General features: G+C 44.2%; 1 protein-coding gene across 1 annotated transcript in view; it reads left to right on the top strand.

Annotated features, from left to right (window-relative positions):
* NOTCH1 (notch receptor 1) overlaps window positions 1-22,067 on the top strand; it is a 199,212-nt gene that overhangs the window by 95,343 nt on the left and 81,802 nt on the right. Inside the window, exons 5-9 of the mRNA XM_033960230.1 lie at window positions 11,624-11,746; window positions 13,050-13,283; window positions 14,809-14,964; window positions 15,599-15,784; window positions 19,258-19,371. Coding sequence (XP_033816121.1) covers window positions 11,624-11,746; window positions 13,050-13,283; window positions 14,809-14,964; window positions 15,599-15,784; window positions 19,258-19,371 — 813 coding nt within the window. The remainder of the gene's footprint in view (window positions 1-11,623; window positions 11,747-13,049; window positions 13,284-14,808; window positions 14,965-15,598; window positions 15,785-19,257; window positions 19,372-22,067) is intronic.

The raw sequence follows: 22,067 nt of genomic DNA on the forward strand, positions 1-22,067 counted from the left end.
AAGATTGAAGGGCTGCACAACGGTTAGTGGAAGGGTGACACTCCTGCCTTCTGCTGAGGTGACATTTAAAATGAGTCAATTGAACTGTCAGCCCACTGCGGAAGGCTTTAGGTTTTACTGGGTGTGAAGTCTGCACCACTATGGTGAGAATAAAGGTCAGCTGCTGGGTGGTTCAAAGAGAATGGATTCTCTCTGCTGCTAGTTTTGTGATGCACTACTCAGCAAGTTAGAAAGTTCATTTGCTGTTTTGGTGGTTGTGATGTTCTCCTGACAAGGAAGAAAATTGATGAATTTCCTCTTTTTATGAGAAAAAGAAGTCAACATGATATACAATTGTTTTGCAGACAGAAGCAAAGGAAAACAATTGGATTATGTGCATCTATCTGTAGATCTCTCTTTCTGTACGCGCACATTTTTTTTTTATTTTGAAGAACTGGCAGTTTTTCTTGCAAAAATATCTCAAATGTTTGAAGACAGAAAAAGGAAATATTTTCTGTCTATTGCTCAGATGTTATCAACCTTGTTTAAAAAAGGGAACTTTTTTTATACCATTGAATCCCAAGTCAACATGAGTTACAGGCTAGGAAACAGCTATGCAAAGTTAAAAATTTCCGAGGAGTGTGCATGCTCAAGACTTCCTGACCCCCCCCCCTCTTAAAGAGGTGTTAAGCATAGCAGAGTGACTCTTAGTAGTATAGGTGTTTAAAGTCCACACCGTTCTTTTTACAAGAATATATCTGATTGTGCTGACTACTGTATTTTATGAAGGAGGAGGAGACCATCACGGTTTCTATCAAAGAGGCGAGCTACAAGCAGAGGCTGCTTCTGAGACAGGAAGCTGAGCAAAAGGCTGGTCACGCTGTTTCAGAGAAGACTTCAGGCTTCAGAGAAGCAGAGCTACCCACGATCTCAGGGCCTTTGTACTATGCATGTCTTATAAAGATGCTAGTTTGCTTTTGTCAGCAGGGCTGACTTTTCAGGTGCATCAGAGGTGGACTGCGATCATACCGTGGAGCTCCATGCCACAATAATTGCTCTTTTACGAGGCCCCGAGGCAGGTGTCTTCTGTAGAAAACATTTTACAGTCAGTTTATCAGACTCTAGTCTCGATGTGTAAAGATCAAGGGCCAATTTCCGCATTCTCCGCAAAGGATATTATAAAGGCTTCTATCAGCATGATAACAGGTTCTTCATAGTAGGCTTTAAAAAAGTGATATTGGCTTGGCATTATCTGAATGATACCTGCAAACAGCATGACCTGCTAAGAGGTTATTAAGACCAGGAAGATATTTACCAGTAGCCAATGAATGTATAACTTGTATTTTAAAAATACAGTGGTGCATCGCATAACGGCCGCCTCGCACAGCGAACGCTGCGCACAACGAACTTCTTGTCTTGATCCGTACAACGGACTTCGTTTCACACAACGAAGTCGCCCGAGCTGCATCGCTTAACTGGCGCTACATATTTTAAACCTCCCCCCGCCGCCACCGCATATGTTTAAACCTCCCCCCGCCGCCACCGCATATGTTTAAACCTCCCCCCGCCGCCACCGCATATGTTTAAACCTCCCCCCGCCGCCACCGCATATGTTTAAACCTCCCCCTGCCGCCACCGCATATGTTTAAACCTCCCCCCGCCGCCACTGCATATGTTTAAACCTCCCCCCCGCCGCCTGGGCCTGCGCTGATCTCTGAATGGCTGCAGTCAGCTCTCGCGGGACTCACAAGAACTAACTGCAGCCAGCTCTCGCGGGACTCACAAGAACTAACTGCAGCCATTCGGAGATCGGCATGGGCCCACACAGGCGTGCAGAGGAATTGCTCCTGATCTCTGCGCTTCTGGCCTGTACGCCACTGGCTGGGAAAGATGGGAGGAATTAAAAAAGGTACTGGGGAGTATGTGGGGGGTGATTATAATACACAGCAAGGATCAACAAAACCCCTGTCTCCCCTCCCCTTCACATATATCCCCTCTATATCATGCTAACAGCTCTAACAAGGTAAATTTATCTTTTTTTATGTCATCTTAGCATATTTTATGCTACAGAACGAATTATTTTTTTTTACATGTATTGTTATGGGAAAACGCGTTTCACATAACGAACTTTTCGCATAACAAACTTGCTCCTGGAACGAATTAAGTTCGTTGTGTGAGGCACCACTGTATACAGAGAGTATTGGGCCAAGTGTCTGTCTGAATAACTAGATGTTGCTCATATATTTCTGGGTTGGGTTAGAAGAAAGGATCCTGAGAACAGCGATACTCAGCCATTTTCCAGATAAGTTATACATGTAGGGATTGATATTCAAAGCAATTAAAATCACTTCACATGGCACTTAACCAGAGAGTTGGGTTGAATATATCCAGTTAACACCTAAGCCAAACCAACGGCTATTTTGTAGGCGGTGCAGGATGGAGCTGGTACTTACGTGGTTAAGTGCCAATGTCCAGTGCTTAACTTCCTAAATAGGACCGTATAGCATACAATGCTGTCTTTATGTTTTTAAGCGCTGAATATTTCAATTAACTGCATATGAGTTAGTCCAGCGTGTATGCCCAGGTATTCAATGCCAGTGTCCAGACAAGACCCAGTGTTGAATATCTAGAGATAAAGCCGGCAGCAGCCAAAAACCAGTGACCATCAACAGTTGAACATCTACCCTTTATAAACAGCAGGCCTAAAGTAAATGGTTAGTGCTGACTCAATGGCCCCTTTATCCATATATTCAGAACCATCACCTATACAGACAGTTGAACTGAATACCACCACAGCCAGTGTTTAACTTGATCTGGTCACGTCACCTTAATATTGACTCCAAGGGTCTTTACTGAAGAAAGATGATTTTTTTTTAAAGCAGAATATAGAAAATCCCTCTCCGCAGGGTTCATAGTCTAAATGAAAAGAAAATGCAGGGAGGGAGTATCTAGTCACTAAAGTCAATAACCAAGTGCCAGTCCTGGCTGATAGGATACATGAACAATTTAGTTGCGCCAGATCTTTCTTTACACTGGATGACCTTTGCCATTAGAATCAGTTTGTGCCTTTTATAGTAAACCATTTGCCATCAAGGGTTGCATCTTTTGACTTGCCTGCAAGAATGCTCCCTTCTGTTGCATAAACATCCCTGGGTCCAGTTACATCTGGTTTTAAAGGATTATACATTTTGAGCAATCAGTATTTATGCTTTCACTTCAATTCCGCTCTATCTTTTCACAGTTCTGAGTTGGCAGGAAGCTGAGCGGACACTGAAATTCTAGTGCATTGCACGCAGTTTACAGTAAATATGTCACTTATAACCCAAAACACAGATGAGTAGGAGCCAAACGTTACTGTGCAACATGCAACTATCAACTCTTGTCATCTTCCTGGTCATGCACTGTATAGCTGCACAAAGCAGAACTAGTTCAGGGTCCATAAACATTGTGTTATCTGGTGAAGATAACCAAACCCGGAGCTGAGGAGGAAATGCTGGAGCTTTGAAGCAAGCAGGGACTGTGCTTGGAGGAAGAGGACAGCTCAGCCTCAAGAGGTTCTTAATTTATTTGTGAGCTGGGACAGTGCTGTTGACAGCACCATTAGGCAAATAATGGAAGCTAAAATGATTACAGGTTTGTAATCTATTTTAAAGCCCATGGTGGCTTTAAAGCTGGACACTATGGAAACAAGACAGAAAGAAGATTGACTCATTTGAGTTTTGGTGCTGGAGAAGGATTTTAGGCGTGACGTGGACTGTCAGAAGAACTAACAAATCGATTCTGGAAGAGATCAAACTGGCTATGTCACTCGAAGCCCAAATGATGAAGCTACAACTGTCTTATTTTGGCCACACCTTCAGAAGAGAGATATCACTGGAGAAGGGCATCATGTTTGGAAAGATCGAAGGAACCAGGCGAAGAGGGCGACCTGCAATCAGATGGCTGGACATGTTGAAAACAACCATGGGGATGACGCTGGAGGACATTTCCGGACTAGCACAAAAATGGTTTCTTTTTAGATCCGATATTCATCATGTTGCTAGGACTCGAGCATGAGTCGATGGCACCTAACAACAAAAGTGGCTTATGAGTGAGATATAAAATAAATACAATTATATTGTTTTGGACCTGAAGAGACTTGTATCTGAAGTTTTGTGAAACAAGTCTGTTACTGAGAAATTCCTGCTATCGAGAAATTAAAGTATTTGGATTTGGTTCACACTTTCTCGTTGGAAGATCTAGGTGATTTACTTTTAGATATAAAATATGTTTTCCCTACCCTGGAAGGCCTATTTTACTAAAATATAGTAAAAAAGATCATTTACATGTTATTCTAACATAGAATTCAATAACCTGTGTATCATAAGAACATAAGAATTGCCGCTGCTGGGTCAGACCAGTGGTCTATCGTGCCCAGCAGTCTGCTCACGAGGCAGCCCCTAGGTCAAAGACCAGTGCACTAACTGAGACCTACGTACATTCTAGTTCAGCTGGAACTTATCTAACTTTGTCTTGAATCCCTGGAGGGTGTTTTCCCCTATAACAGCCCCAGGAAGAGCATTCCAGTTTTCCACCACTCTCTGGGTGAAGAAGTCCTTCCTTACATATGTATGGAATCTATCCCCTTTTAACTTTAGAGAGTGCCCTCTCGTTCTCCCTACCTTGGAGAGGGTGAACAACCTGTCTTTATCTACTAAGTCTATTCCCTTCATTATCTTGAATGTTTTGATCATGACCTCTCAGTCTCCTCTTTTCAAGGGAGAAGAAGCCCAGTTTCTCTAATCTCTCACTGTACGGCAACTCCTCTAGCCCCTTAATCATTTTAGTCGCTCTCTTCTGGACTCTTTCGAGTAGTACCGTGTCCTTCTTCATGTACAGCTACCAGTGCTGGACGCAGTATTCCAGGTGAGGGTGTGTCATGGCCCAGTACAGCGGCATGATAATCTTCTCCGATCTGTTTGTGATCCCCTTCTTAATCATTCCGAGCATTCTGTTTTCCCTTTTTGCCATTGCCACACATGGCGCGGACAGCTTCATCGACTTGTCAACCAGTGCTCCCAAGTCTCTTTCCTGGGGGGTCTCTCCAAGTACCGCACTGGACATCCTGTAGTCGTGTATAAGATTTTTGTTACCGACATGCATCACCTTACACTTATCCACGTTAAACCTCATTTGCCATGTCCAAGTGCAAGTTCACTGTCCTTTATAGAGGATAGCCTTGGAGTTTATAGATAGGCAAAGGTCCTGGGAGACAGATTTTGGTCACTCTTTAGGACACATTGTAGAGAGTCAGAAAAGGATCCCCAAGTGGGCCTGCAATGCAGATTTCACACAACAGCAGATGCTCAAGACAGGCCAGGTAGATTTTCCCCTACTTAAAGTGTCTCAGGGCAGTTAATAACTTCTACTATGCTTCTTGGGAATGTCTTGAGGTTTACACTTTCTGAACAGATCTTGCCAAGTTTTTAAGTTCCGTAATACATCAGTGTATATGACTGATACCAGAAGTTTGGGGGTAGAAGGTGAAACTATTTGTCAGGAAGGCGGGCTTAGTAGGGAAGAAACACAAACTAAGATTCTGGACAATCAGAAGCTCCCTCCTTATAGTGGTGGAGGAGTCATCTTCGTACACTTACACTTAGGAGGCAAGGGAAACACTTCTTACTCCTAAGTGGAAACAATAGTTTATTTTGATGTGGTAATCTTATGTTTAGACTTTACCTCTGCAAGCCAGGAGTATGATCTTAATAATTTGGGTTAGATGATGAGGAGATTTAGATTGTAGCTTCCTTTGGTCAAACAAAGGTCTCACTTAAAGGGTAGAGGGAGGGTAAAGATTGTTCTGATAGATAAGGAGTTGTAAGAATATAAGGGGCTGATCCAGTAAGTGATGTCTGATGCTGCAGGCACCTAGAAACATGGCACTTGCCATGTGTCAATCACGGACAGTCATCACATACAGAATCACAGCTAGCAAGGATCCTAGATGCTGGAAATGTAGGCCCGGGCTTTACGGGCCTACATTTCCAGTGCCTAGGGTCCTTGTTGAATCGCAGCCAGTGGTGCCTAGTGATGCTGAAGGTTGGCACTACCCCCTAAACACACCCACTTCTGGGCTTCAGCGTCACTAGGCACCCCTAGGTGCCATGGGCTTGGGCCCCAGTCCCAGAGGGTGCCTAGTGGTGCCTTATTTATTTAAATCCATTTTTAATTGGTTTTCAATGGCGCGATCAATTATCATGACACTTAAAACTAATTTTAAGTTAGGTGCTGGCAGACGCAATTTAGGCACCTGACAGTGCTTAACTTACAGCAGCTTTTTTGAGATTCCCACCCTAAATTCCTTTCCATTTTGAGGGATCTGCTGTTGAAGGGGGAATCAAGGGATAGGGTGATTTGTTTATTATATTGAGTTTTACCTGAAAGTCTTCAGGTACTTACATAAGAACATAAGAATTGCCACTGCTGGGTCAGACCAGTGGTCCATCGTGCCCAGCAGTCCGCTCCCACGGCAGCCCCCAGGTCAAAGACCAGTGCTATAATGAGCTCAGCCTCACCTGCGTACTTTCCAGTTGAGCAGGAACTTGTCCAACTTTGTCTTGAATCCCTGGATGGTGTTTTCCCCTATAACAGCTTCCGGAAGAGCGTTCTAGTTTTCTACTACTCTCTGGGTGAAGAAGAACTTCCTTACGTTTGTATGGAATCTATTCCCTTTTAACTTTAGCGAGTGCCTTCTCATTCTCCCTACCTTGGAGAGGGTGAATAACCTGTCTTTATCTACTAAATCTATTCCCTTCTTTATCTTGAATGTTTTGATTATGTCCCCTCTCAATCTCCTCTTTTCAAGGGAGAAGAGGCCCAGTTTCTCTAATATCTTGCTGTACGGCAACTCCTCCAGCCCCTTAACCAATTTAGTCACTGTTCTCTGGACCCTTTCGAGTAGTACCATGTCCTTCATGTACGGCGACCAGTGCTGTACGCAGTACTCCAGATGAGGGTGCACCATGGCCCGGTACAGCGGCATGATAACCAACGATCTGTTCGTGATCCCCTTCTTTATCATTCCTAGCATTCTGTTCGCCCATATAATATTATTATTGTATTTTTTCAGTTTGTGCAGTTGCTAAGTTATTGAAAATAATAAAAATTATTTTACATTAAAGAGGGTTGCCTTATAAGTAAAGCTTCCTTTTGTGCCCTGAATCTCTGGTAGTCTAACAGTGAGGGGCATACCTCTCTTTGTACCCTCACTTAATCCAAAAATGTATTTTTTTAAAAAACTACCCCCATTTTTGAGAGTGGGTCTAAAACTTATTTTAGTAAGTGATCAGGAAGGGTTGGGGATACCAGAAGGGGTAACCCATCATATTATTATTGAAGACTTCAGGGGACCAATGGAGGGTTAACTTGCTGTCAGTTTTATTAAATATATCAAAGGAATGGCAGTTTTTTTCACCATGCAGTCTGGCCCTTTAAAGACAGCAAGCCTGAATTGGCGCTCACTATCTTAGCCTTGCTGTGGCCAGGGATGCCAGGACTGGCTCAAAGGGTTATTATGGCGTCCTGAGTCAACTTTGATGGCAGTGCCCCCCCCCCCCCCCAACCCAGTGGCATCCCCATCTCCAAAGCTTAAGCTTTCTTCCCTTCTCTCTCAAGCCCCTAGTCCAGCATTGCTCCCTCCCTCCCTCATTCCTCTTTTCCCCCTGCAGCCTTTCCTTCCAACATTGCCTTGCTTGCCAGTAGCAATAGCATGCACAGCAAGCTGCTTTCAGCCAGTCCTGGGTCTTCCTTCTGCCACATCCGCTGACAAGAAATTGCAGGCAGGACGCAGCAGAGGGAAGACCCAGGGTCAGCAAGCAAAGGAGAGGAAACAATGCCAGACTAGGGGCTGGGAGAGAGAATGGGGAAAAAGCTTTGGACCATGTGAAGCACTGGTGGTGAGTTCAGGGACCAGGGATTTCAGCACCCTGTATCTCCAGTGCTCTGGGCCAGAGCTTCACCTGGTCCAGTGGTAGATCCTGCACAAATCTAAATTTACCAAATAATTCACTAATCTGCAATAGAGCCCTGTGTTTAGAGAACCCTGTGGTAAAATAGTGCACAAATTGACTGCTTAACTGCAGGTTAGTAAATGGAGGCCTTCAACTATAGCTCTCGGGGGCAGAGAAATATCTATTGCACCTGAATGTTATTCAGGTTGGTCGTGGCAGGTAATTAAAATCTGAATCATTTATGTTGCTTAAAAGATAGTTTCTGTGGTCTCTTCTCACGATAAATGAGAAGATGTAATAGGTTTTCTCAGCATTTTAAATGAAAATGGCTCCTTGGAGCATATTTATATTTGCTTTATGCCTTCCACTTTGCTGAGAGAATCTAATTTTAATAAAGCAATGCAAGGTGTGAGTTAATGAGTAACTTGCCACAGGTTTGTCTTGTGGTATGGCCTGCTGGAGTTCAGTCTGGCTGCACTTAAAGAAAGACTGTAATTGCTTAAGACCTAGTTAGAGAGATAAGTGGCTGGCTGACCTCAGTGATGTCTTACAGATAAAGTATATGGCACAGCATGAAATCCAACAGTGCAGAGACACTCCCATCTTATGTTTACTGAGCAGAGGCCTAGATTCACTAACCTCCTATTTTTGGGCGATCCGTGGCCGAGTCTTCCTGGGTGACCGATTCACTACACCTCCTCATGCAAATTAATGCAATCGGAGGCCCGCCCCACACTGACCCCAGAGTGATCAGGCAGAGCGATCCTAACGCATGCACAGACCATCTTCTTTGACTGTAGATGGTCTGTGCATGCGCTTGCTCTCAGCACAAACAAGGAAGGGAGATGGGGGGATCGAGAAACTAGGCAAGGGGAACCGAAGAGCCCGAGGCAGGGAATAGGAGCTAGATGCATGCAACAGGCCTGGACAGGATCCAAGCGCCGAGTGACTGCCTGGAATAAGCTAAGCCGGTCCTGCAGACTCTGGAGTCAGAGCGCCTGGAACCGCAGACATTTTTGTTAACGCCGCACAGATCCGAAAGCGCCCCAGCCAAGAAATCGTTTCTCACAAGTCCCAGCTCTCTGTGGAACACCAGAACACGCCACAGTGCAGCCCCTTTTTAGACCTGTGGGTTAAAACTGCGGGTTTAAAACACGGGCTCGCACTGCAGGGAAGAGCGGCAGAGAGCAGGAGAGTCGGCAGGGACCTGAGCGACTGGTCCTCAGCAGTTGTTTGTTTTTGGATCTGCCAGTCCATTCGGTAATCCTTCATTGGTTTAGTGAATCGCTGCCTTCCTACTTATGCATTCATTTCCCCTCATTTGCATGTGCGAATTGGATCGGGTGTGGACAGGATCGGCCAGAAGGTTAGTGAATCGGGTCGGGGGGGGTCACAAACTGCTCGGGACATGATCGGTAAGGTTAGTGAATCTAGCCCAGAGTCTTGTGAAGAGGAGCAAAAAGCAGGTGCCAGAGGTCCTCAAGAGAGAAAATCACAAAACACCTTTGAGGAAGCCTGAAATGAGAGTTCTTGGGGCTAGATTCACTAAGCTCACCGATTGTGTCCTGCCCAGTTTTCGAGCCTTCTCCGACCCCGGCCTGATTCACTAACCTTCTGCCTGATCTGATCTGCACCCGATCCGATCTGCACTTGCAAATGAGGGGAAATGGCATACGTAAGTAGGAAGGCAGCGATTCACTAAACAGAAGATGAAACACTGATTGGGCAGTCGCTCACGTCCTTGCTGACTGTCCTGCTCTCTGCAGCCCTGAAATCCCCCAAATAAAATTATCAAAATAAAACATCTCCATTGTGCAAAAAATTGCCCTGCTCTCTGCCGCCCTGCCTCTCTGCCTCTCTGCAAGCCCATGGTTTTAACCCACAAGTTTAAAGCGGGGCTGCACTATAGAAACATAGAAAATAACGGCAGAAAAGGGCCATAGCCCATCTAGTCTGCCCACTCTAATGACCCACCCCCCTTGATTCTACCCCCCTAGAGATCCCACATGCGTATCCCATTTACTTTTAAAATCTGGCACGCTGCTGGCCTTAATCACCTGAAGTGGAAGTTTATTCCAATGATCAACCACCCTTTCGGTGAAGAAATACTTCCTGGTGTCGCCATAAAATTTCCCGCCTCTGATTTTCAGCGGAAGCCCTCTTGTGGCATGTTACATAGAAACATAGAAGATGACGGCAGATAAGGGCCATAGCCCATCAGGTCTGCCCACTCTACTAACCCACCCCCAAGTCTACTATCCTAGGGATCCCACTCCTGGTGACAGGTTCCCTTGGCTTAACCCTCTAAGGGATCCCACATGGGCATCCCATTTGCTCTTAAATTCTTGCACGCTGTTTGCCTCGATCACCTGCACCGGGAGCTCGTTCCAAGGATCAACCACTCTCTCGGTGAAGAAATATTTCCTGGTGTCGCCATGAAATTTCCCGCCCCTGAGTTTGAGCGGATGCCCTCTTGTGACTGAGGGTCCTTTGAGAAAGAGAATCTCTTCTTCCATCTTGATACAGCCGGTAATATACTTAAACGTCTCGATCATGTCTCCTCTCTCCCTACGTTCCTCGAGTGAGTACAGCCGCAAATTTTTTCAGCCTTTCCTCGTACGATAGGTCCTTGAGCCCCGAGACCATCCTGGTGGCCATCCGTTGCACCGACTCTACTCTCAGCACATCTTTTCGGTAGTGTGGCCTCCAGAATTGCACACAGTATTCCAAATGAGGCCTCACCATGGTTCTGTATAATGGCATTATGACTTCAGGCTTCCAGCTGACGAAACTCCTGCAGATGCAACCTAACAACTGTCTTGCCTTAGATGAAGCCTTCTCCACATGATCAGCAGTTTTCATGTCTGCGCTGATGATCACTCCCAAGTCTCATTCTGTTGAAGTTCTAGCTAAGGTCTCACCATTCAAGGTGTAAGTTCTGCATGGATTTCTGCTGCCGAGGTGCATGATCTTGCATTTCTTAGCGTTGAAGCCTAGCTGCCAGGTCGAGGACCAAAGCTCCAACAAATGTAGGTCCTGTGTCATACTATCGGGTGAATTGCCGTCTCTCACTATATTGCATAGTTTGGCGTCGTCAGCGAATAACGTTACCTTTATTCGCTGACGACGCCAAACTATGCAATATAGTGAGAGACGGCAATTCACCCGTTGTTCTGTTCTCCAGTCTGGCTGCAAAGCGTGTTTTGACCTCAAGCTTGTGCGGAGAGCAGGCGCATGCGCAGATCACATCTACAGGAAAAGATGATGGTCTGCGCATGCATCTGGATCACTCTGGAGCGATCAGTGGGGTCGCTAAGGGGCATGCGTCCGATCACTTCATTTGCATGAGGACACTGTAGTGAATCAGTCGCCCGGCAAGACTCGGCCATAGATTGCCCACGGATCACCCAGATCGGTGAGCTTTAGTGAATCTAGGCATGAATACAACAGTGTGCCAGTCTAGCAACTTACAGCAACTGAATCTTGATCACCTATGTGATTTTGTGACAGTTCCAGTGCAGAGCAAGACTTTAAGAGAAGAAAGCCAACTGGTCCAAGCCCTCACAGGTGATCTGGTTTTACATGGCAGGTGTTTGGCCTAAAATTATTTTGTGATCCTCAGTTAACACCAGAAACTTGTTTTCTTCTCCTAGGTTTTTCTGGTCAGACCTGTGAGGAAAACATTGACGACTGCCCTGGAAATAGCTGTATGAATGGAGGAACTTGTGTTGATGGTGTGAATACATATAACTGCCAGTGTCCACCTGAATGGACAGGTAAATTCACTTTCTTAGTTTTAGGCATCCCTCCAGTCAGCCATCTAATTAAAGGTATGGGGGAGAGGGGTCGGAGGCATGGGGGGGGGTGTTGTGATGCAGTGGGAGAGAACGAGCATCTCTCCCCCTACTAAGGGGGGTAATTCTTAAAACGCCTTTTCTAGCTGTCTCCAACACTGCTATGCCGGGGTTTTAAACAGTGCTGCCACTGTCCCGGCACCCCTGGACCAGTCGCAGATTTTTTGTCACCAAAAAAACCGACGCCGCTCTTGGAGAATGGCTTGGCGGTTTTAAAGAATCCACCAGAGTGCTCATTTTAATGTTGAAGAGCCCATTTGCATGTCGGAGTCAGAGACTGCTGGAAACCTCACTAAAAACAGAGATAAGCCGTTTTGATGATCCGCCGCTAAAATGCGTGCAAGCTAAACCATCGGAAAACAGTTTAGCGACGGCAAACTTTTGAGAATCTGGGCCTAAGTACAGTTACATGCATAACTGCAAATTAGTGCTTATTAGCACAAATTTAACTCCAAGTTTTGGTTGTTAGCATCAAATTAGTGCCTAATGTACCAATTAAGTTGTGTTAATTGCCAGTATTCTATAACTTATGTGCACAATTTTGAGTTCTATACATGACAATGTGCATGCAACATTAGATAACAGGGGGGTATATAGCTAAATGTAGACGTTCTCATGGATGTAACTTGAATGGAGTCATAAAGGTTCATGGGTACATACTTTGCCACTGAACAGCAGAGTGACTTGCCGCTTAATCTTAGATATGCTTCGGAATCTGATTTCAGTGGGCAATAGAGAATGGAAAGGGTATAGCATGATTATCACTGCTGTTTTCATTGTATTTAGATTCTGTCTATTTGCTGTATGTATATATAACATACTCCTGGCTGATTGCAAGCCTAAAGCTAACAGTTACTGAATATCACAGTGTCGGAAGTGAATTTTGCTTTGCTTACTCTGGCCCCTTAAATACACATTCTTCTCTCTCTTGAGATGCATATAACGTAGAATCTTGAAACAGTGTTTAAAGAAGCCTGAATATCTCAGCGTGCTTGACTGTGAATTCAGTAGCCTTGGCCTCATTTATATCTCAAATTACCAAAATTCCGTTTTGGGACTGGAGAAGAAGTCTTGAGGGAGCAGTACTTGGAAATGTTCATGTGGAATTCCTACTTCCTATGATGGTGGATAATGAAAGGACAAGAAGGCTTTTTTTCAGAGCCCTGCGTCCTGCCGTGAAAACGAAGTTGTAACCTTGGGTCTGCCTTTGTTCCTCCATCTGTAGGTCAGTTCTGCACCGAGGATGTAGATGAATGTCAGCTTATGCCGAATGCCTGCCAGAATGGAGGAACTTGCCACAATATCGTTGGTGGATACAACTGTGTCTGTGTTAACGGTTGGACTGGCGAGGACTGCAGTGAGAACATTGATGACTGTGCTAATGCCGCCTGTTACCATGGAGCTACCTGCCATGACCGGGTAGCATCATTCTACTGCGAATGCCCGCATGGACGTACAGGTTAGGCATTTGTTTACTGTTTTCCTTTAGTTATTTCACTTTGGGGTCCTTTTACTAAGGCGCGCTAGCCGTTTTAGCGCACGCTAAACACTAACGCATTCATTATATTCTATTGACGTGTTAAGTGTTTAGCGTACACTAAAACAGCTAGCTCGCCTTAAGAAAAAGACCCCTTTATGCATTAGGTGTCGATATCCAAAAGGTTTGTCTGATTTACTTTGGTAGTCAACTGGATAAATTCTCAATTTTAAATATCTAAAAAAGATAACTGGTGAAAAGGAAAAATAGATTGGAGGCATGTTAGAGACACGGTTATCTTTTAACCAGGTAGCACCTATACTTTGTTCTATCCAGCTAGAGACAACCAGTTAAGTCTGTTCAGAAATTTATTGTCATATACAGATAACTTCATCCAGTTAACTATAGCCAAGAAAGTTTTTAGTGCCACAAATTTAACCAGTTAAATCTGAATATGATTGGGGATGCTAAACTCAATAGAAATTATCTCTCCCTGGATACAGTCAAAGAGTTTGTTCAATATTGGGGTGCTCGAGCACCCAAACAGTTGGCTCCTATGGTAACAGTGTGAATGGGGTGGGGTCTGAACCAGTACACAAACACAAGGTAAAGTAAAATTCTTTATTAATTTAAAAGGAAGATCCTGTACCCTGTTACTTCACACAGCCAGGCATATAATGAACAGTCTTTTGGTTCAAAAGTCATGGACCTGTGGCTTACAAGACCCAAGACATGGACCGAAATTTGTAACAGCCACACCCGAAACAGATTCCTCTAACAGACTTCCTTCTGCCAGGCAACAAGATGTGGTCCTAGCCAAACCTAAGAGACAGGTTCCCAAGTATACAACAAGAAAAGATTTGACTTGCCTAATCCAAGCAGAATCTCTAGTGGTTGTAGTTAAGGAGTATGCTGGGGCCACTCCTTATGGGCCTCTCTAATCAAGTTCTGGCCCTGTTTCTTATACTTCCTGGTAGCTGCTTCCCTGACTCTTGCTTCCTGTTTCACGTCCCCCTAAGGAGGAGCTACCTACGTTAGGCACATGACTCCTAAAAAAGGATAGATTGAGACATCCGGGTTTTACTTCCATTAAAACTGCCTCCTCAATATACTTCTAGTACTCTTCGCTATGACCAGTCTGGTCTCTAGAATAAACTCTGTTATTGTCTACTTGTTGTCATGACTAGTCTGTTTTCAAATGTTTGTGAATGTCTACTTGTAACCTGTTCTGAGCTTCTGGGAGAATGGGATAGAAATCGAAATAAATAAAGAAAGAAATAAATCATACAAATTAATAAACACATGAATACTCTGACCCACACAAAACCCCATCAACTTTGCTTTAGCTCTGTTCCATTATAGGTTGTGCTGTAAGGTTTAATGGTATCCAAAAATAATTTAGAATACAACCCTGTGTTTAAGGGGCCAAGTTATATATAAATCTTTGTAATCAAGCGAGAGAAATTGGGAATCTGAACTAAGTGCCATGTGAAATGTGTCCTTCCAGGTTTGCTCTGCCATCTTGATGATGCATGCATCAGTAACCCGTGCAATGAAGGATCCAACTGTGATACGAACCCTGTCAATGGAAAGGCCATCTGCACATGTCCTTCTGGTTACATGGGGCCTGCCTGCAATCAAGATGTGGATGAGTGCTCTCTTGGTAAACTTGGGCCTTTTACCCTTTATTCTGTGTTTATGTTTGTTACTTGATATACCGCTTGGGCTAGAAAATAAAACCAATCACATCGTTAGGATAGAACCAATCACTCAAAGGGGATAGGGTTGTAGCAAAGAGGGATAAGAGGAGGCCAGGAATCTGATCGTGTACCAGGCATCATTTTTATTGAGGACTAAATGCTAGTTCAAAAAAAGCATGTCTTTTTAGCGTACCCTTAAAATTTTCGTGGGAGAGTTCAGAGCGCAAACCAGGGGGGAGTGAGTTCCATGAAGATGGAGCAAGAAAGTAAAAGGCCAAATGGCACATGGATTCCCATCAGGCAAACTTGGACGAGGGAAGAACAAGTCTATGAAAACCAGTGGAGCTTAATGTTGATGAAGTATAAGGAGTAATAAGAGAGGCTAAGTAAGAGAGAATTTTTGTATGCTTTGTGGATCAGGATTAATATTTTGAACATGATTCTGAATTGAACAGGAAGCCAGTGTACGTGTTCTTAGTTTGGAGAGGAGTAGTATCGCAGAAGAGGGGCCGCTGTATTCTGGAGTGTGTGGATGCTTTTGAGCCTTGGAAGTTCTTTGGATCTTGCTTGTGTTAATTCTAAAACTTGTATTTTTAGGTGCTAACCCTTGCGAGCATGGCGGGAAATGCATAAACACGCAGGGATCCTTCCAGTGCCAGTGTGCCCAGGGATACACTGGTCCTCGCTGTGAGATTGATGTCAATGAGTGCCTGTCTAATCCCTGTCAGAATGATGCTACCTGCCTAGACCAGATTGGAGGATTCCAGTGTATCTGCATGGCAGGTCAGTAGCCAAATAGCGGAGCTGGGGCAAGGGTAGTAAGTGTCCTTGGTAAATCTTCAGATTCTTACCATCCCCCCTCACCCCAAACCAAATTAAATTCAGGCTGCTAGCCCACAGCTCTCACAGGAGTTTGAAAGCTAAACTCAATAATCATGGTCATCACACAAAATTCCTATCCAGATGCAGATTAACGTATCTGCTAATTGTTCTTTATAAGTTTGTATTCGTATTCTGTACGAGTTGCCCAAAGCTGGGCAGTGGGCACCCAAGTTGGGCACCTAGGGCAGATGCGCATACAAAGGAATGAGTTAATGAGGAGTTAGAAATCAATAATTGACATTAATTGGCAACAATTTGGATTTGTGTGCGCATCTATTCTAGGCACTAGTCTATAATATCTGCGCCTAGATTTTCTCAAAAGGGGTGTGGCTATGGGAGGGGCATGGGCGGATCAGGGGGGTGTTCCTGAAAATTAGGTGCAATTATTTGTGAGCCCAGCTGTCAAAAATGATGTACGAGCATATATCCAAGTTTCAGCAAATACTCAAAGGCGTGAAATCCACGTTAAGATAGTATTCAACAAAGGATGCTCTGCAACGAGTGCCCTTTGCTGAATACTATCTTAGCATGGATCTTTCTGGTGTCTAAATTTGGGTGTCATTTGCTGAATCTGATCCATTGTTTTGGTTAAACTGCAGCTATTCATTGCTGCCCCCAAGAATTTGCTGCCATAAGCAACTGCTTAGTCTTGTCTAATGATTAGACTGGCCTTGCTCAATGGACCAGTCGTTCTAATTGTGAGGTGCAATCAGCAGGGAAATTCAGATTAAAGTCAGTATATTCATTACGCCAATAGAGGTATCACCGCTCTGCTGCTTCAAATTATTGCTATATATCCCACAGATGCTCCTTGTGACCTTGGGCAAGGGCACTTCACCCCTGTTGCCTCAGATTCGGCTTGATTGTAAACCTTATGGGACAGGGAAATACTTATTCTATCTGCATTTGTTACCTTGATCTAAATCAAAACAAATATGTGCTATAGTTATTGATCCCCAAATGCATTTTGCAGTGTGGTAGACTAGCCTGGTTTGGCTGGCTATCCCGGCTTGCTAGGAGCAAGTAGCACACAGACACCTTTCACAGAAACAAAAACACTTTGCTTTATTGTTTGCCTCATCTCAAAGAATATAGCCGTGGCTTATCTCAGTCAACTGCTACAGAATCAGTCTGTTTTCGCAAGGCCTGCCTCCGCCTATATCTAGGGAAAACTTGAGAGTTCCTCTTTCTCCCTTCTGGGCCTCTTTAGAATTAACTCTGCCTGGGTAAAAATATCTCTTTCCTGTGAGTCTCACCCTTATGACTCGGCACTGAGCTCCATAGCCCAGTACATGCTGGGACTTGTAGTTTCACATTTGATTGGCATCTCCTGCTGCCTGGGGGTATAATATTTCCATGGGGGAGGGAAAACCCCTTAATCTGTCACATGCAGTTTTAATGTAATCTCTTCTTTAACCTACATTACTTTAATAACTGATGGTCAAGTTGAGAAGTACAACCATAAATAAGTTTTAGAAATGAATTTAAATCATATACATTTATATTATTTCTGCCCCATTCCATAGTGTTTGCAAATGATTTCGTTTAATCACCCTTCTCTCTGTCAGCTTCCCGAAAGTGCAGCAAGCATACAGTATGTGATTAGTCTATCCAAAGCATGGATTCTGTGTTTTCTTAATGTTGAGTCACAAATTGGTGGGGAGAGGGGAATCTGCTGTTATCAATTCAAGGATTTGTTGTATTACAAGCAAAGGTACAGACTTAATAGGTTAGAATAATTGAGATATTTGCAAATTTAAAAAGAGCTTGGGGATAGAGAAGAGTGCAGTTGTTTTGGTGAAAGTTTTACTTTCAGAGTGACTCAAATGGTACCTGCTCAGAACTAGAAGCTGAGTGATTCCAGATAAAGAGACACATTTGACTAAAGAGCAGATACTGTACATAGTTATAAAGGAAATTCATAATCTTTATTTTTTAACGTTTACCTGCTGCTGCCCAGGACATTTCAGTCTCACATAAGATCAAGGTCCAATGCACTGCTGCAGTGGAGAATGGATTCGCCTCTCTCTATGGAAGAGATTTATATGTCTTTACCATTTTTTGAATGATGTGACAGCAACCCTGCTTTTTAAATCACTGCTCAGTACTTTGAAGAATATCTTGACTTAGATGATTTTTTTTAATTTGGGGGTGTTTGGGATCTGCATTTTGGTTTTTCATTGTGTATCTCCTTTCCCACTTAATTATTGTACACTCTAGCAGTCATCCTTGAGTATTCTTGAATAACAAGATAAAGGTCTGCCTGCTTTATTCACTTTTTTCATTTCCTGATGTTTGTTCTAACACTTGCTTTGTTGGGAGACACTGGGATAAGACATTTGCTGTAGTGAGAATAATTACTGTGTAAGGCAGGCAACCATTTTCAAATTAGCTAATGTGGATAAAAAGCTTACTACCCAGCTAATTGGAAGATAGAAATAGTTCTTCTCTCAGTACAAATTAAGTCAAAACATGATCTTCAACCCATGAGGTATTCCTGGAGATGTGTTTAGCTCAAGGGTGGAAAAGCATGTACATAGACTGTAATTTGAAAATATATGAGTAAAGATGTACCCACAGAAGAAACAGGTACAAATGGTGGTGGATACTTTGTACAAGCACAAAAGGAGACAAAGCAATGGCCCTAAATATATGTAAAGCACTAAAAAGCCAAAAGCAGGGTCAGAAAGATGACTCTTCATATGTACAAGTGGTGCAGGATTTTTTGAGCCTTATGACCAAGAGTGCTTTCAATCAACTGGTGTCAATACATAATTTGCAAATGGCAACTGATTTTATTGGTTAACCCCCAAGGAAGGCATTTTTCACCAAAACATGGTACGGTGTTGAATTTATATGCAATAATCAACTTTAATTTTGGACACTGGACCCAGGAAGAATAGCCTTAGTGGGCCAGACCAAAGATCCATCAAGCCCAATAGCCTGTTCTTTTTTACCCTGCTTTTGGGTTTTAGGCAAATACTTTGTACCCACATCAAGATTAAAAAAAAACTCCCAACCCAAAATATGCATACATACACGGGGAAAATTAGTGCAAAGCCCACAGGTTAAAAGTACTGCGGTCTTTGTTCCAGTGTCCCTGAAAATTGTCCTCATGACGCATTTGTTAGCATTAAGAAAAATAATGGATCCTGTTTAATTTCTCTGAAGATATTGGGGGTTTTCTTTGATTTGGGCATAATTTTGAAATGGTCCTTTGAAAAGTATGGGGTGGAAGTAACTTTGTTTTGAAAGAGGGCCCATAGCACTGTTTTGGCGTTAAGGCTAACCATTTAAAAATCAGATAACCTCTGTATAGCCTGTGATTTAAAAAGGAATGTGGATGCTATTGACTTCCTATGTTTGGCTTGCAGGGTACGAGGGAGTATACTGTGAGATCAACACAGATGAGTGTGCCAGCAGCCCTTGCTTGCACAATGGAAACTGCATAGATAAAATCAATGAATTTCAATGCAGGTGCCCCACAGGTAAGCAAGTGGATCAATAGCGCTGCCTCAGCCTACGCTTTTGTACTGGAAACTACACTAGATATTAATCCACACCCTAAAGGCGGCTTTAGAAGCCTATGCTTCAAGTACAGTAATCAGAGGCCTCCTGGGAGCTCAGTTAAAATACTTTGAGCTGGACTTTGGCAGATGAGTTTCACTTTGAGGGTTATCAGTGTCTTCAGATGTAGTATGTGATGTGTGCTGTGTGTTTATTATGAAATTGCCTTGTGGCATATTCAGGGCAAATGAACAAAAGGAAGCAATATCTTGCATGTTGCTGAATTTGTTATGCACCCCTGATCTTCTGACAACTTAAAGTAATGGATTTCCAGAGATTATGGTGCTTATTTTAGAAGTGTTGTTCAGGTTTTAAACATGCAAACACCAGCATTTGGAAGTTTATATTGTCTAAACATCTAAATCTCAGTTGTACAAAGCCATAATGCACACACGTCTACACTGGCGAAATAATAATAATAACATTTTATATACCGCAATACCATTAAGTTCTATGCGGTTTACAATAGATTAAGGTAGGTACAAATTGATTGAATTTAAGAGGGGGGATAATAAGAGAAAATAAGGGGATGTGAGTGGGGGCGATCCACCCCAGGCATCATGTTTGTGTTAGCACTGGCATCATTCCTACTCTCCGCCCTCCTGCCTCTTCCGCCCCCCCCCCATTGCCACACGCTTGCCCCCCTTCCCTCATACTTCTAAGTTGAAGTTCTAGTTTGCAGCAGTCAACAACTTTCTCCTCGCGACCCCGTCGGCTCTCCCGCTGACGTCACTTCTGGGTGCCCCACACAGGAAGCGACTTCAGAGGGAAAGCCGACGGAGTAATGAGCAGCACGTTGTTGACCACCGCTAGCAATAACTTTAATTAGAGGTACAGGGGAAGGGGGGGTGCGCGTGTGGCATGTGAGATCGGGGAGGGAGGGGCGGGGGAGGGGCACCGCCGCCCCAGGCGCCTCTCACCCTCGCTACTCCACTGCACGTCAACAGCTCTACAAAGTGCATATGGGAAGGAGCATGGTTTGGATGGGACTAAAGCAGGACTAAAAAAAAATAAAGGTGAATTCCCCATTTCATTAGGGGAAGGTGCATCTATGTCCAAAAATCAGCATTAAGCAGCACTCCACTGGAAGGATTATGGGTGGCTACCCCCTTAATCCACAGTGGTTTATATCCCTTACCCTTCCCACCCCCAGATATGAAACTGGCAAGAAATACCAAATAAATGTTAATGTTTATGGCATGGCTGACATATAAATATTTATGTTGCCATTTTATATAACAGATATTTATGAGCCCTTGTGAAGCTGTTGATATTTCAGATGCTCATGAGTGTAAAATAGATGCTCCTGCCCCACGTAATCAACACAGAAACATCCATTTCACTATTTATTTTAGATCATGCTGTATTTCGGCAGATCCTGTTCTAAAATTGTAGTGGAGCCTGCGATGTCTTGATATGGATGCCTCAATTTTGATTTATATGTCCTTTGAAAAACCTGCCTCTGTAGCAATGGCAGCAGGAGGCTACATTAGGGCCTCCTTTTACGAAACTGCGACAGCAATTTCTAGCACGGGAAGCTGTGCTGAATGATCCACACTGCTCCCGACGCTCACTGAGTTCCTATGAGTGTCGGGAGCAGCATGGGCCATTCAGCATGGCTCTCTGCACAGTTTAATAGAAGAGGCCTTAAATGTTTCCATCAGTTTTGTGCCAATACAAAACTTAGCTCCGATATGTCAACAAGTGCATCTTGGTAACTTTTAATGGGGAAAGCACAGGCATAGACCTTTAGTAGATAAACTCTAGGGGGCTCATAATAATTAAAAAAAAAAATCCAAAAAGTGGCCTAAATCGGTACTTGGATGATCAAAAAAACAGATCGTCCAAGTACCGATAATCAAAGCTGGTTTTAGACAAATCTAAAACCAGCTTAGGCCTTTTAAAGAGGTGTTTTTAGAGGAGGGGAAAGGGCGGGAGGTGGGCCAACCTAGACTTAGTCATACAGCAAGTATAACCAAAAGTTTAACAAGGTTGCCCAGTCAGAACTTAAACGTTTTGACTTAGACCAAGTCAAAACAGGTATAAGTTCCGAATAGGGGCCGTTGAGCTGATCACGGCTGCCGCGATCAGTTAAGCAGCCCCAGCAACCTGCCGTGATCCCGAACCCCCCCCCCCTTCAAGTACGGGCAGGAGGGATCCAAGGCCCACCTGCCCACAGTGCACCCCTGACACCCCCACCCCCCTCGAATATGGGCAGGAGGGATCCCAATCCCTCATCCCCATGGCACACCCCCCAGCCCCCCTCGAATACGAACAGGAGGGATCCCAGGCCCTCCAGCCCACGACGCACTCCCCACCCCTCTGAAATATGGGAAGGAGGGATCCCAGGCCCTCCTGCCCACGGTGCTTCCCTGACACCTCCACCCCCCTCGAATTTGGACAGGAGGGATCCCAGGCCCCCCTGCCCACAGCGTACCCCCCCACCCCCACCAAATATGGGAAGAAGGGAGCCCAGGCCCTCCTTTCCACAGTGCGGCCCCCCAACCCACAAATGCCCCATCCACTACATGGGCCCCCCTAACCCTGGACAACCCCCCTAACTTACCTGAACGTTGGCCGGGTGGGCCAATCAGGCCCTAGGCCCGCCATTCCAAGG

Source organism: Geotrypetes seraphini, chromosome 10, assembly GCF_902459505.1.
Source record: "Geotrypetes seraphini chromosome 10, aGeoSer1.1, whole genome shotgun sequence".
Lineage (NCBI taxonomy): Eukaryota > Metazoa > Chordata > Amphibia > Gymnophiona > Dermophiidae > Geotrypetes > Geotrypetes seraphini.